The 16,816-nt window shown below is 40.5% G+C and overlaps 1 protein-coding gene across 1 annotated transcript in view; it reads left to right on the plus strand.

Moving 5' to 3' along the window:
• The window catches only part of Efcab5 (EF-hand calcium binding domain 5), a 92,589-nt gene that overhangs the window by 51,309 nt on the left and 24,464 nt on the right, over positions 1-16,816 (plus strand). Inside the window, exons 10-13 of the mRNA XM_038327891.1 lie at positions 5,528-5,817; positions 9,881-10,050; positions 10,878-11,106; positions 15,859-16,011. Of these exons, the coding sequence (XP_038183819.1) occupies positions 5,528-5,817; positions 9,881-10,050; positions 10,878-11,106; positions 15,859-16,011 (842 nt within the window). The remainder of the gene's footprint in view (positions 1-5,527; positions 5,818-9,880; positions 10,051-10,877; positions 11,107-15,858; positions 16,012-16,816) is intronic.

The following is a 16,816-nucleotide window of genomic DNA, read 5'->3' on the forward strand; positions in this document are numbered from 1 at the left end:
TTTGGATCTCAGCATCTGTATAAAAGCCAGGCATTGCAGCACTGGGGAGGCAGAGACCCAAGGATCCCTGGAGCATAGTGGTCAGCCAGTCAGTGGGTGACCCTGTCTCGAAAATAAAGTGGAAACGAATATAGGAAGACAGCCAACATCAGTCTCTGGCCTTCACATGCACAAGTGCACACACTCATAAACATGTATATAACACACATACACACGCATGCACACGCGCACACACACACGCAGATGTATGCACGTTAGCTGTTCCAAACTTGCTGATACATTTAATTTTTTTTCTCCTTTCAATCCTGGGATTGAATTACAGCCTTATGTATGATGGCCAAGCTCTCTGAACTGTATCTTTCTATCCCTTTCTTTAGTTTTTAAAATTTTATTTATTTTTTTCTTTCTTCAAAACAGGGTTTCTCTGTGTAGCCCTGGCCATCCTGGAATTCACTCTGTAGACCAGGCTGGCCTCAAACTCAGAGAGAGCCACCTGCCTCTGCCTCCCGAGTACAGGGATTAAACTAAACATGTGCACCACCACTATCCAGCCATTTAAAAAAAATGTAATGTTTTATTAAGCTTTCCAGACTGGTTTTAAACTGGCTGTGTAGTCTAGGCCAACCTTGAACTTTCAATCCTCTTGCTTCAGCCTACTGAGTAACTGGGATTGCAGGCCTATACCACCAGACCCAGAAATTCAGAGCTGTTAAATGAGAATCAGTTGAGTACCAGCGTGTGCAGACGAATAGGAACGTGTGTGTGCTCCAGAGGGGCCAGGCTATCCTTGAACTCACAGAGATCCACCTGCCTCTGCCTCTGCCTTCCAAGTGCTGGGATTAGAAACATGTGCCACCACTGCCCAGCCTCATGAAAACAGAATCATATGATACACACTCTTTTAGGTAAGGCTTCTTTGCACTCAGCATGATTTTTCTTAAGATTCTTAGACATTGAGGATTTCTGAACCACTGTGCAGGTAGGTATTTTCTCTTTTTAAAGGAATGTAGACAGTTCTCTCTAGCATGTTAATGTCTCCATTGTTCTTGAGCACTCCTTGGCTTTCTGTTATAAGATCTTCCAGGTGCATCCTATGCTTCGCCTCTTTCCATCCTGAATAATCAGCTTCCCCAGGAACTACCTTAGCTTTTTTTTTAATTGAAGGGTAGTGTTTAGAAGTCAAGATGTGAACATGCTCATTTCTCCGAAGGCACTATTCTCTGGTTTCTCAGGAGACAGAGGTAGTAAATTTGCATATGCACATGCATGTTTATGTGAATATAAAACACATCTCTACTAATATTAAAAATCATGAGTTCACACCAATACCTCCATGTTCAATTCAAAACAACAGCAACCATTCTTATTTCTTTCTACTTTTATAGATCCTTTCCCCTTGTCACATCAGCCCCATAGACGTGCCTAACATCGGCTCTAACACTGCATGCATGCCAAGGCCCCTTTTCACATAGATGCCCTCTTCAGCCCATTCAGGCTCTGGCTCCTGACACAGAGCTGACTGCTACCTGAAAGTCTTACTAAGACTGATTTCTCACATTGGAGTTCCCTTGGCTATAAATATTCTCTGCATCTTGCTTAGGCTGTGACTCTGTAGGTAGACCAGATGGTCTTCCATTTGGATGCTCTTTTCACTCCTCTCAGCATTCAGAATTTAAATGGGACTTTGACGCCAAACCTCACCCGTGTCTCTGTAGAGCCACCTTTCTGCCCACACAGGCTAAAGGTTGCTCTTCCACTGTGGTTCTCACGCTGCTCAGGCTCTGACAACTATCCAAACTTTTCTCCAAGGATGCCATTCTCAGCACCTGTGATACTCTGCTCCACATCACTTTGACTTTCTCTGACCAAAAGCAGATGCTTCCCTTGTTCTGCCCATCACAATGGCCTGAAGACCAGATTGCTAAGGAGAAAAGGGGATGAGAGCAGACAAAGATCAGTAAGAAGATGAACCACAAAGCACTTTTTTGTTTGTTTGTTTGTTCTTTGCTTTGCTTTGTTTTGGAGACAGGATCTCTCTAGCCCTGGCTGTCCTGGATCTCACTATGTAAATCAGGCAGGCCTTGAGCTCATTGAGATCCTCCTGCTTCTGTCTCCTAAATCTTGGGATTAGAGGTGTGCACCACCTACTGCACCCGACTTTTGAAGAACTTTTAATCTGTTTACTGAGTGAGACACTTAGGATGCTTTGGTTCAAATAATAGAGGACCCAACCCCCCAAAAAAGAAAGGAACCCACTCACATATGTAATGTCCACATCTAGTTCAGAGTAGCTCAGAGCTAGATTTTGGGGTTCAAATTCTGACATTAGGAAGTGTCCAGTTCTTCCCTTATTCTCTTGCTTTCAGCCCAGCCCTCTCTCTTCTCTGTTTTGGTCCGATTGTCATACAATCCTTTTCTTTGTGGTAAGCAGGTTCAGACTCACATTATCTCAGGATCATTCAAGTCAACAAGGATAAAATGGAATATCCTCCACCTAATCACTCAAGCATGGTGGCAAACACCTTTAACCCTAGCGCCCAGGAGTTCAAGTCCAGCATAGTCTATGCAGCAAGTTCCAGGCTATCCAGGACTGAATAGTGAGATTCTGGAAAAAAAAAAAAAAAAAAAAAAAAAAAAAAAAAAAAAAAAAAAAAAAAAAAAAACAAGCAAACAGAAAAGACCTGGTGTCATACTACACTAAACCAGCCACTCTAACTAGACGCATAGCATGCCCTGGCTGGTATGACCCTGGAGTACATGTTCTACCTCTAAAACTACAAGGGATCCCACTCAAACCCACGAACAGCAATGAAAGGAGATTGGTTTCCCCAAGGCAAAACCGTAACTACAAACACTAGGAAGAAAATCAGTGGATGCTAAAGAGCTAAAAATCAATGATGCTTAACTACAGAAATAAGAGCTTGCACATGACAGAATGACTGCAAGTTCCAGGTAGTGCTTCTTAATTGTCAAATAAATGGTATCGGATGAATGTTCTCATCATTAAAGGGAAGGAAAAAGCACAAGGAAAACATTTTGAGAGAAAAGCTAGGACCCACTTTAGAAGGAAAGGGCATGTGCCCTATCAGTTACTCTCCTCTGCTATGACAAAAATACCTCATCAAAGCAGCGTACCTCATCAAAGCGGGAGGGTTTACTCTCAATTTGGGGCATGGGCCATCCTGGTGAGGAAAGTGTGGTGTTAGGAGAGGGAGGTAGCTGGTACATTGTCATTGCTACCACAGTCAGGAAGCGAACAGGGGTGAATGCTGGAACTCAGCTCACTTTCTCTTTTTTATTTAGTTCAAGGGATCTAGCTCAAGGAATGTACCCTGCCGCCTCCATTAACCCAATCTAAAAACTCCCTCACAGATAGGCCCAGAGATTTGTTACCAAGATAATAATTGATCATATCAGGTTAGCAATCATAAGCCATCACATCCGTTTGACTTGTTAATGTATAATAAATGTCAAAATGCTTTCATAGATGCACCAGGAGACATGTACCAAAATGCTTATAATGCAGCTTCCAGGGGTGAAATACTAAAAATACATGAAATGCATATTGCCAGAGCAAATACTCGATGTTTCACTCACATAATGAGTACAGTGCTAAGATGAATGAGTCAGAGCTGCACACATAACATGATGAACTTGGTAATTTAATGTTGAATGAAAAAACAAGTCCTGACCTGGAGAGCCCTGGGCCTGGAGAGCCCTGGGCCTGGAGAGCCCTGGGCCTGGAGAGCCCTGGGCCTGGAGAGTCCTGGGCCTGGAGAGCCCTGGGCCTGGAGAGCCCTGGGGCTGGAGAGTCCTAGACTGGACTTAGTTTTTATTCTTTATGTCTATGGGCATTTTTGCATATATATGCATATACACCATATGCATGCCTTGTGCCCTTGGAGGTTAGAAGAGGGTGTCAGATCCTCTGAAACTGGAGTTACAGATGGTTGTGAGATGCCATGTGGGTACTGGGAATCAAATCTGAGTCCTCTGGAAGAGCAGCCAATACTCTTAAACTTCTGAGCTATTTCTCTAGCCCCTTGCTTTAAAAAGAAAAAAGCAGTGGGAGTGGGGGCTGTCTCTGACTCTTTTGCCTGCTTTTGGGACCCTTTTCCTCCTACTGGGTTGCTTTATCCAGCCTTATTTTGAGGGGAGGGGCCTAGTTTCATTGCACCTTGATAAGCATGTTTGGTGGATATCCCCAGGAGGCCTGCCCTTTTTTGAAGGAGTAGATCTGGGGTTTAGGACAGGTGGTAGGGAGAGACTAGGAGGAGACGAAGGAGGGGAAACCATGACCAGAATATAATATCTGGTAGAACAATAGCTTTTTAAAGTGCGGGTGCAGATATATGCAAGCTGCAGTCAGGAACTATGAGTAGGGAGAGAATACCATTCTTTGATGGTACGGAGGGCAGGTATGATTTGAAACTAGGCTAGATTCAAGAAGGAACTTGAATCATGGAATTGCATAATGCAAACTGTGTGGGTTGCTTTAGTTTGGCCTTTTGAGAAAAACAAGATCTTCTCAGGCAGCCCAGGCTATTTCCAAAACCTCAGGCTCTTTCTGCTTTAGCCTCCTAAATCCTGGAAAATATAAGCAATGTGTGCCGTGTGTGTGGTGCATGTGTGTATGGTGTGTGTGTGTGTGTGTGTGTGTGTGTATGTGTGTATGCTGTGTATGTGTGATGTGTATATGTGTTTATGGTATTATATGTGTGTGTGATGTGTATTGTGTGTAGTGTGTGGTGTGTGTGTTTGTGTGGATGTGATGTGATGTGTATGTGTGTGTGGTGTGTATGTGTGTGGTATTATATGTGTATGTTGTGTGTGTTATGTGTATGTGTGTATAGTGTGTGGTGTGTATATGTGTGTTTGTGGTACTATATGTGTGTGTTTTGTGTATGTGTGTGGTATGTGTATGTGTATTTGTGGCATTATATGTGTGATGTGTGTGTTGTATGTGTGTGGTGTGTGTATGTGCATTTGTAGTATTATATGTGGTGTGTGTGTGTGTGTGTGGGTGTGTGTGTGTGTGTGGTATATGTATGTGTCCTGGAGACTGAACCCAGGGCTCTGTGGATACTAGTCGAGTCCACTACCCTTGAGACATGGTCCTCGCTCAACAGGTAGTGTTTTTAGTTTTAAAAATATGTATGAATTTACATACATTTACTATTAGTAAGCCTACTATAAAGTGATAAAATCTATTTGGGGTTATAAAAGTAGGAATGGAAATGAGTGGCCACAAGGGACAGTGCCAAAGAGCAGAAGGATAGGATTGGGAAGACAAACAGTCAGGAGGAGTTACAGTAGGCTCTAGGGACTCACCTGGCTGGAGGTAGAATCAAAACACAAACAAAGCCAGCATAGAAGTCATACTGAATTTATACAGGAAGTCAGTCTCAGTGCTCAGAAATCCCTTTAATGTACTCACTTATCCATAGAACATACATGCGAGGGCTTCAGCTTTCTCTCAGGTTAATAAACTTTAGTCCATTTTCTGTTTCTCACTTACGTCTTTTAGCTAAACTGCACATTCAATTTCCAAAGTCCCATCCTGGTCATGAAGTCAAACTGTCTTCAAAGCAGTTTCAGAGGTACATAGAGTTGGTTGTGTCTGAACTCAGAGGCAATGAAGACCAAGTTCTGGACAGCATTGTGGAATTCCTGATGGGTGCTTTAGAGAGGAGCCACACTGAGGGCCTAAGGAATTGTGCAAGACGGAAATGGCTACATCAGATCCAACATGCTGCAGAGACAAGTGGGGTGTCCCTGGAGCCAGTGTATACTGAGACCTTTAGGGCCCTCACCCAGGTATGCTTTCTAAAGTAATGTAAGAGGAAATATGTTCTCACAGCATGTAATATTCAGTGGCTACAAAGGAGGAACACATAAAATTTGCTTGAAAAACAAATCACTGAGTGATGCTACAGATGATTTATTTTATTACAAAAAATATAAATGACTCAAACCTAAGTGAGGGGCTGGGAATGTAGTTCCATTGCTAGGGTGTCTAACATGTATGAAGCTCTGAGTTCAAACCCCAGCTCTTCATTAATCAGGTATGAGTGGCACATATTTGCTGTCTCAACTCTCAAAATGTAGCACCAAGAGGCTCTGAATTTAAAATCTTTCTTGGCTATATACTGAATTTGAGGCTTGACTGATCTATGCAAAGTTCTGTCTTTTAAAATATAAATAAAAAAGAAAGCAAGCTAAGTAAGATAAAGCTGGGATTTTGTTAGAACATACTATATATATATATATATATATATATATATATATATATACACTCTTATTTCAAGTATTGTCTATACCACTCACTTAGCAATGAAATGCAAATTTCTAGTCCTTGAAAATTATTATTACCAACTGTTTTAGATAATAAGGAAATGCAGGTTAGTAGTTAATCGCCTAGTATAATCGAACTTGTAGTCACATTAGGTATATTTTCAAGGTCAAACAAAGATATGTTTTAGCTAGACAGGTCATCTTCAAATATTTCAGAGATCTACAGAATATGACATTTAAGATGTTTTAATAACATAGGTTCTTCTTTTTCTGACAATGTCTGCTCCTGGCAGCACTGATCTACTTCAGAGAAGATAATGGGCATTAAAGAAACTCCTCATGGAGTTTACTTTCTTTGTGGCAAAAGTAAGCCACTGGGCAAGAAAATGCCCTTGCCTTGACTGCTGACAGTATGTTGTCATAATTGGACAAGCAAGACACAAAACAAAGTGACTGCCAAACATTGTCAAGACAAGGAGGGAGAGCCCTTCTAACTATCCTGTTTCACAGAAAAGTCTGTTGAATATGCTAGGCACATAGACCAAAGAAGGATGCCCCAACATTGCAGAGGACCTTTGAGTGACTATCCAGGCACCCGGCGTTTTCTGTCATTTCTCACATTTTTTTAGAAGTCACTTGCCTGCACTCCCTGCTTTCTCAGATAATATTATTTCCTTCTCTGGTCTCTGAGGAAGTTGAAGACTAGATAGTTACAGTTTTCCAGACACAGAAAACAAGTTATGATTAGGTACAAGACTTTGGACTCACCAAGAAAGGATAGACATGGAGTATTTTCTCTGAATTTGTCAGATGCAAATGGCTAGACATTGTTGACATAATTATTTTCTGTATTTATTGTACATAGTTATTGTATATAGTTTCTCTTATATTAGTCATAACCCTCTTTTTATTTTAGATGGAAAGGGGAAATATAGTAATGTTTATTTATGTTTTAATAAATAAAGCTTGCCTGAATATCAGAAGGACAAAGCTAAGCCACTAGAGGTCAGGAAGTGGTGGCACGTGCCTTTAATCTCAGGATTTAGGAGTCAGTGACAGATGGAGCTCTGTGAGTTCAAGGCCACCTTGGGTTACACAAGATCAATGCAGAAATGTTTTGGTACCTCACACCATTAATCCCAGTACTAGAGGGAACATAAAATGAGAGGAGAGAGAGGCTCTGACTGCTAAATCTGCTTAGTCTGCAGTTGTTCAGCCTTGGGAAAGGTGAGTCTTCTCTAGTAGTTTGGTTGTTTTGCTTTTCTGGCTTTTGGTTGAACCCCAATATCTGTCTCTGGGTTTTTATTATTTGTTCTATAAATGATATCCTGGAAACATATTTGTTCTGAGAATCAAATATGCCAAGACTAGATAATTGAGTGATAATGAAAAATGTCAGTAGGGAGATATGCAATAGTGCAGGCTGCATTTACTTTGCATGATGCTTGTGGAATAATTTACCCATAAAAAATAATTTTTAGTTGTTTAAAGTTCATTTTTATTATTGGGGAGCATGCCAGGGTTTGTGTGTAGAGGTGAAAGAACAACTTGTCCATCACTAAATAAATGGCCACAAAAGCTGGTGAGGATGTGGGGAAAGAGGAAGCTTTATCCAGTGTTGATGAACGTATAAACTAATGCAGCCACTATAGAAATCAGTGTGGATGTTCTTCAAAAAACTAATAAGTAGAACCACCATGTGGCTTGGCTATATTACTCCTGAGCATATACCAAAGAAAGAACTCTATACCTACCACAGATATACGCGCATGTCCACATTCACTCCTACATTTTTCACAACAGCAGAGAAATAGAAGCTGCCTAGAGGACTATAAATAGAATAATGGATAATGAAATTGTGACACAGGTACACATGGAATTTTGCTAAACTGTAAAAAATTATGACATTTGCAGAAAAATGGAGCTTTCTAGGAATAAGTGACATGACCCAGACTCAGGATGATAAGAATTGCTTGTTCTCCCTCATAAGCAGAGCCTAACTTTTAATAATGTGTCTCTATGAATAAAGGGAATGTGTTACTCAGAGTTCTATGGAGAAACTGAACTGACAGTACACACACACATGCACACACACACACACACACACACACACGCACGCACACACGCACGCACGCACATAGCACACACCCTTAATCCCAGCATCCAGGAGGCAGAGGTAGGAGGATCTTTGTGAGTTCAAGGCCATCCTGGTCTACATAGTGAGCTCCAGGATTACATAGAAAGAACCTGTCTCAGACAAAAGATGTGTGTGTGGGAGGGGTATTAGAATGGCTTACAGGCTGTAGTCCAGCTAGTCCAACAATGACTGTCTGCCAATGAAAGGCCTAAGACTCCAGTAGCTGTTTAGTCCATGGGGCTGGATGTCTCAGCTGGTCTTCAGTTTCCACTGGAATCCTGGATAAATAGACTCAATACCAGTGAAGGAATGACCTTGCCAACAAGAGTGAGAGCAAGCAGGCAAAGAGCAATGCTTTGTTCTTCCATGTCATTTATAGGCTGCCCCCAGAAGTTGTGGCCAAGAGTTAAGCTAGATCTTCCTCAAAGGATCCTGATTTAGGGTGGGTCTTCCCCCTCAAATAATTAAACCAAGAAAAATCCTTCACAGGTGTACCCAGCATCTTATGTTTTGGTTAACTTGAGATGCAGTCAAGTTGACATCAAGAATAGTCACCACAGGAATGAGTACAGACTGTGAAACTAAATGAGAGACCATGAGAAGGGAACAAAAAGTGTTGAGGAGAGAGAGAGGCAAATGTGAAGGGTCACATGTAGCATGAAAACAGAAAGGAGGCCATGGGGAGTGGGGGGAGGAAAGAGTGGGTGAAAGGAGAAAGAACAAAAACAAACTTGGACGAATGCCACAGTAAAACCTAATCTTATAAGTCTTTGTCTCCGGGAAAGAGTTGGCTCAGCTGTTAAGTGCACTTGCTGCTCTTGCAGAGGACTCAGCTTCAGTCCCCAGCACCCACCTGGTGACTCACAACCACCTGTAACTCCAGTTCCAGGAGAGTTAATGTCCTCTTCTGGCCTCTGCTGGCACCAGGCAAGCACGTGGAGCACACACATGCATGTCGGCAGAGCAGCCATACACATAACATAAAAATAAAGAAATCTTTTTAAAACTTAGAGCAGATCCTCAGGAGCTTTGCTTTTCCATTTCTGTTTAGATGGAGAAGGAAACATGAGCAGGATGAAGGCATCTTCTTGCTACGCCCTCAGGAGTCAATACGCATTGCTGAGGCCCTAACCTCACTAGGAATGTGATTCTAAAGGATCTAAGTTTTGAACCTTTAATTTGATTAGAGTTAAGAGGTTTTGTTGCAGTTTGGGTTATGTTTATTTTTAGTAAAACAACCTAACTACACATTAAGTCACTCATCCCCATAAATACAAGTCAGGTTTGAAGGGCAATGTCTTTTTTGCACTGCCCATGGTTGGTAATATCTGCATGATTTATTCAACGAAATAATTGGTGCTAGATTCCCAAATAGGCTAACAAAGGGATTAGGGGATCTCTGTAGCCCTTGACAAATACAAATCCATGATCAGAAATATTTTGTCCCAGGATGCTGAGGCTCATGGAAATAAGAAGATCAGTGCTCACATTTCCCTCTTAGAAGAAAACATACTCCTGCCAGAAAGAGGGAACATTCTCTTGAGGAATGTGGCTTGTACCCTAGATGATGCTCCATTTGTACTGAACAAAGTGCTCTACAGGGACATGAAGGGAATCAGGTAAGAACTTGAAGAGTCTGTTTCTTTCTATTCATTTTAAAGATAGGGTCTCATTCTGGAGTACAGGTTTGTGCCACCATGCCTGGCTCTGGGTATATCTTTCTAAAACAATTTTTTCCCTTCTGAAATGAATTGGCTTTGAACCTTAGTGATTTGCTCAAGAGAGAACTGTCTCTAAGTCACCAGCGCTTCCAGAATGGGACCTGATGGGCTTCCAGTCCTAAGTGGTTTTTGTTGTTGTTGTATTTTTAATCAATTTATTTATTTTGTGTATATGGGTATTTTGCTGGGATGTATGTCTGTCTGTGCATCACTTGTATGGCTGGTGCCTGTAGAGGCCAGGAGAGAGTATCAGATCCCCTGAAACTAGAGTTATGAGCCATCATGTGGGTTTTGGGGATCGAACCTAGGTCCTCTAAAGAGAAACAGTGCTCTTAACTGCTGATCCATCCATCACTCAAGCCCCGTGATTCTAATTGGTTTTACCAGATCATTTCTCATTCTGGAAATGGTTCACCATTTAGGGGCTCGGTTCTACAATGTTGGCTCTATAATTGGGAGCCTCTGTTAGAATCTAAGGTTGGTTCCTTATTTCTGCTTCTCTTTCGTGGTACTGGAGACTGAACTGCATGCCTCACACATGCCACACACATGGTCTCTACCTTTGAACTACTTCTAGCCCTAAGATTTATTTTAAATTTTTCCAAGTCAGATCCTCTAAACTGGTGATATTACCTGATCCACCTCCCCTACATATATTTTGTCTTCTCTGTGGTTTAATCTAAAGCCTGTGACTTTTCCCTATCCTTTTTATCCCTTTTCAACAGCTTTACAGTAGTGGATGAAGGCCAGCCAATCCATGTCCCACAAGTTCAGCACCATGGCAACGTCTTCTTCTGGAATAATACCCGCAGTAAGAAGGAGCATAATGGTTCATTCCTGGCTCTGCCTCTTCAGGATGTGTATATGAGGATCTTTGGGGTCCTGGCAGTTGACACTCTTCGCGATCCTCATGAAACAAACATCTTCCTACCTCATGAGATCAAATTCTATCAGGTAAGTTAGAAGACTACAAGAGCAGTAGCCAAGAGCTTCTCTGTCTATAGGTCTTCAAGGTCAACCCTGGAAGGCGGGAAGGAGAGTAAAGCTGTAAGCAGACAGTGTCACCATGCTTGTTCTGTTGCCCTTATTCTCAGCCTTTTGACATGTTCATTATAATTTGTGAAGGACTTGGACACATCCATACTCGAGTCTCTCTGGGACTATTGTTCATATTTCTCCTAGCACTAGCATAGGAAGAGAAAATGATGCTTTGTAACAGAACTAATGACTAACCCCCTGAGATCCACAAAATAGGAATGAACATGTAGAAGGGTGTGCTAGGTAGCTTTAACTGTTATCTTGACACAGCCAGACTAACTGGGGAGAGAGTCTCCATGGGGATTATGTAGATTATGTTAGCCCTTGGGCATGTCTGTAGAAGTTGTCTTGGTTGTTAATTGCTGTAGGAAGATCCAACCTATTGTGGGCAGCACCATTCAAAGACAGGGATCTGTAGCCAGGACCATTCCAAAGGCAGAGGGCTCCTGAACAGTGTTAGGAGGAAGCTAGTTGAACCTAGCAGCAAGCAAACAAAGATGCTTAAGTTTATTCTCTTTCCACTCTTGACCATGCATGTGATGCTTTTTCAGCAGTTCTTGACCTTTAATAACTTCTTCCTAACGCTGTGACTCTTTAATACAGGTCCTCATGATGTGGTGACCCTAGCCATATATTATTTTCATTGCTGCTTTATAACTGAAAATTTGCTACTGTTTTGAATCATAATGTAAATGCTTTAGGAGACAGAGGTTTGCAAAGGGACCATGCCCAACAGGTTGAGAACCACTGCTTTAGCTGCTTTAAGTTCCTGCCTTAAAGTTCCTGAAACAGTGCACTGCAGTCTCGAGTTAGCCCTCTCCTTCCTGAGTTGTGTCAGGATATTTTTTTCACAGCAGCAAAAATGAAGCTAGGAAAAAGAAATATGTTTGTTTTTATTATAGTGCTCCCTATCAATTCCTTTGTTCTCTCCACAAGGGATACAAAAATAATGATATGCATCCTTGCAGCTCTTGTTTAGTGTTCTAACTTTTGAGGAAAATGAAGAAGCCCAAATCTTTCTTGAGAATTCATGTTTTCAAATTAGATCATGAAAATGCCAGGCACAGCCAGCCTGGTCTACAAGAGCTAGTTCCAGGACAGGCTCTAAAAAAGCTGCAGAGAAACCCTGTCTCGAAAAACCAAAAAAAAAGAAAAAAGAAAAAAAAAATGCCAGGCACATTTCAGACTGTGAAATAGCTGGTATATTTTTATCTAATTTTATGGGTAGAAATTGCAATAAAGCTATAGATTTAAAGCCATGGATGCTGTGGTCTGTTGTAAGATTTTTCTTCACAGATTTTGTTGTAAGATTTCCTGCTCACAAATAATAACACAGAGACTTATTAATTAAATATTAAAGCTCAGCCTATAGCTTAGGCTTGTTCCTAACTAACTCTTATAACTTAAATTAACCCATTTGTATTGATCTATGTTCTATTACATGGTGTTACTGCTCTTCCATCTTGCACCTCCTGTTTCTTCTCCATGTCTCTTGATGTTTCTGCCTTTCTCCTTCTCAGAGTCCTCTCTGTCCCCAGAAATACTGCCTATTCCTCCTGCCTAGCTACTAGCTGTTCAGATTTTTATTAACACCAATTACAGCAAATATATCTTCATACAGTGTACAAATATCCCACAATATTTCCCCCTTTTGTCTAAATAAAAAGCAAAGGCTTTAACTCTAACATAATAAAACTATATACAATAAGGACAATTATCAGGTATTGTCTAACTAAAAAGGAAGGGTTTTAACTCTAACATAATAAAACTATATACAATAAGAACAATTATCAGGTAAGAATTACATTTACAATATCCAGTCTATTTGTATTTGTCAAATTCAGAGAAAGTAATGTTATTAATCTTATCTTAGTGAGTACAAAGTTTTATACCTAAACCATTTTCTATCATTACTTATATTACCATCTTTTTTTTTTTTTTTTTTTTTTTTGGTTTTCGAGACAGGGTTTCTCTGTGGCTTTGGAGCCTGTCCTGGAACTAGCTCTGTAGACCAGGCTGGCCTCAAACTCACAGAGATCCGCCTGCCTCTGCCTCCCGAGTGCTGGGATTAAAGGCGTGCGCCACCACCACCCGGCTTATATTACCATCTTAAAAATATCTTTTTAGACCTTAAAAAAATATTCTTAGATAAACAACTTAAGCTTTTATGTTTCTTAACCTTATAAACTTTGTAATTCATATGTAAGTTTCTCTTCTGAATTTGGTAACAAGGAAAACTGTAAAACTATAATTATCTTCTCTTTAACCACTTCAGAGACCTGAGAAGGATATAATATTATTTGAGTAAACAAGAAATGCAGAGCAAGCAATAACCAAAACTAAGAAACAACATAGACATCTGGCCTCCTGAACAGTCAACCATGGTTCCTCTGTAATTTTGGGACGTCTGTCTTTGACCTACAAATCTAGAAAATCTTGAAAAACTTTTCTCTGAAGCAGGAATTTTGAAGGACTGTCCTATCTTGTCTTGGCAAAGTTTATTTTGAGTCCTTCTTGTCCAGTTTGGAAAACACACTGTCAGCAGTCAAGGCAAGGGCAATTTTTTGCCTAGTGGTTAACTTTGCCACAATAAAAGCAAACTCAATATAGAGGTTCTTTGATGTCCATCATCCTTTTTTGAAGTAAATTGGTGCTTCCAGGAGCAGACATGTCTCAATGCCATGAAAATCCTTAGGTTATTAAAACATCTTAAATGCCATATTCTGTAGGTCTCTGAAGTATTTGAAGACCACCAATTAATTTAATATATATATATCTCTGTTTCACCTTGAAAACATATCTAATATGACTACAAGTTTCATTATTATAGATGACTAACTACTAACCTGTATTTCTAAATTATTTTAAATAGCTTTCAAGTACTAGAACTTTGCATTACATTTTTAAATAAGCTGCATAAATATAATACCTAAAGCAAGAATAGAAAAATCTATACAGTATAACAAAAATAACCTTAAATTTGTATCAATATACAAAAATCCATAATAATATAAAATATTTGAGATTAATAGTTTTTTTTTAGTTTAAAGGTAGATTTAATAATATTCCCTTTTATTCTATCATTTCTATATTATAATTCCCTTTCCCCCTTCAGAAAGAGATTCTTGAATCTAATATCCTTTGTTTGGTTTTTTTCTGCCCATTACCAATAACAATTTGTAACCAACCCCCCTAAATAATGACAAGCATCCATACCCCACCAAATGACCAAAAACCACCTCCCTACCTCTTGGGAATGTGGGTGTCATGTTCTCTAGACTGTTTCCCATCATCTTGGGGTGATAACATCTTTAGGGAACCCTGAGAAAACTGGGATAATGATCAAGCCCTGGGAAAACTAGCTGTAACATTTGTTATCCAGTCTCCTTGTGATGGGAAAGTGTAGAGCTTATCTGAAGTCCTGGATAGAGTAGTCTGTGATCCCAGACCCTCTCAGCTAGCAGTTTTGAAGCTGTTCTGGATGCAGAATTTTGAGGAAACTGCAACAGAGGCATTCTGAGAGGCTGAATCACTTGGGATACTTGTCTTTATTGGTCCCTGGTCCTTTTTTTTTCCTGAAAACACATACAAACTTTTAAAGGTAACATATATATCTGTATTAACACAATTATGGAATGTGTGGTGTGCACAAGTTAGCTAAAGATTTTTTTGTTCTATTTTTGAGCAGATAAAAGGCATTTGTCAATTTTATAAGTCCCTTTGGATCGCATAACCAAACTATAATGTAAATCTCTATCTATCCATATGAAAGGCATGTAATAATAAGTCATAAGCCAACAAGATTTATTATGTTTCATCCAGTCTCAAAGTGGTTCCCCTATCAAGGAATCATCCTAGAGTTTTCTGTTTTGTTTTGGTTTTTTTGTCGTTGTTTTGGTTTTTTTGGTTTGTTTATTTATTTTGTGATTTTTTTGTGACAGGGTTTCTCTGTAGCTTTTGGAGCCTGTCCTGGAACTAGCTCTTGTAGACCATTCTGGCCTCGAACTCACAGAGATCTGCCTGCCTCTGCCTCCCGAGTGCTGGGATTACAGGCATGCACCACCACTGCCTGACTACCCTAGATTTTTTTGACAAGGCCACAACTGGGATTTATGGGCTTCCCATCCATCCCCTCTCTGTGGAACAGTCTTTTACTTATAGGAAGAATGTGTGACTAGCATTTGTAAGTATTGAAATCAAACATATTCTGTTCTGTTGACCCACCCAATGGTAAAGGTCATATATACAAAAAAATTAATATTGGGAGTCAGGTTAATTCCAGAAATTGAGAGGCAGAGGTAGGTGGATCTCTATGAGTTCAAGGTCAGCTTGGTCTACACAGCAAGTTCCATGCTAGACAGGCTGAGCCGCATAATGAGAACCCATCTCAATAACAACAACAATAACAATAATGATAATAATAACAAAATGACTTTTCCTTTCTAAGTTTATCTTCTTCTGACAGCACATATCTCTCATAAAGTATAAACGGTTATATGGTCCCCTCTACACTTTTAAGGTATTGATGATCCTTTTTGCATAACAGAATCTCAGAGTGACTCCTGAGAACTGATTTTAACTAATTTGTTGATCATAGATTTAAGAGACAATTATTAGTGACCACTTTGTAATTTTAAAAAACGCAGGCTGAACTGTCTGTCTTCCCAGGGTGTTGCCAACGCTTTCAGCACCGCCTATCACTATGTGCACAGCAGGGAGCATGTCCTGCACACTGTGGTCACTGGCATCAGGTGGCTCTTCAGGATCACATCTGGCATCAGCTCCATCACCACGTACTTCATTGAACCTAGCTCGGAGCAGGTAGGAAAATCAGGCCATATTAGACCTTTTCAATATTACACAATTATTAAATATGAATGTCTCACTAACATTTAAGAGTGATATCATCAGGGATGTGGCCCAGTGGAAGATCACTTACTAGCATGCTCAAGGCTCCGGGTTTGATCCCGGAACCGCACACACAAAAAAGAAACAAGCAAATAAAATTTTGACCCCCAACTCAAAACTCTTGGTTGCACATAAGAAGAATATATTACAAATTGCCTTAGGCAAAAAGAGAGTATTGCTTGAACAAAATGAGGAAAGAGCGAGTCAGTTGGGGAACTGGCTCAGAGGATGCAGACACTTTTTTGCAGGTCTGATGAGTTCGATCCCCGGATCTGACATGGTCGTAGGAGAGAATCAACTATAGAGACTTGTCTTCTGACCACCACACATGTGGCACACATAACCCGTACACACACACATACATGTAGGTGAGAAAGACAGTGAGTGAGAATTTAGTTGGTTTCCAGTATGACCAGATCCAGGACCTCCTGAAAATAGACTTTCTCCTTAAGGCAAGTAAGATACTTAGGAAAAAGATACAGTTTAAAAGTTCCAGCATTTGGAGGGTGGGGCTGGAAAGATGGCTCAGTGGTTAAGAACAGGCTGCTCTTGCAGAGGATCCAGGTTCAGTTCCCAGCAACCACGAAGCCTCTTGCAACCATTTGCAGTTCCAGTTCCAGGAGATCCAACACCCTCCTCTGACCTCCATAGGCCACTGCATGCACATGGTACACATGGTATTTAAGCCTCCATGGTGCTAATAAAGGGGAGCTTTGGT

Source organism: Arvicola amphibius, chromosome 4, assembly GCF_903992535.2.
Source record: "Arvicola amphibius chromosome 4, mArvAmp1.2, whole genome shotgun sequence".
Lineage (NCBI taxonomy): Eukaryota > Metazoa > Chordata > Mammalia > Rodentia > Cricetidae > Arvicola > Arvicola amphibius.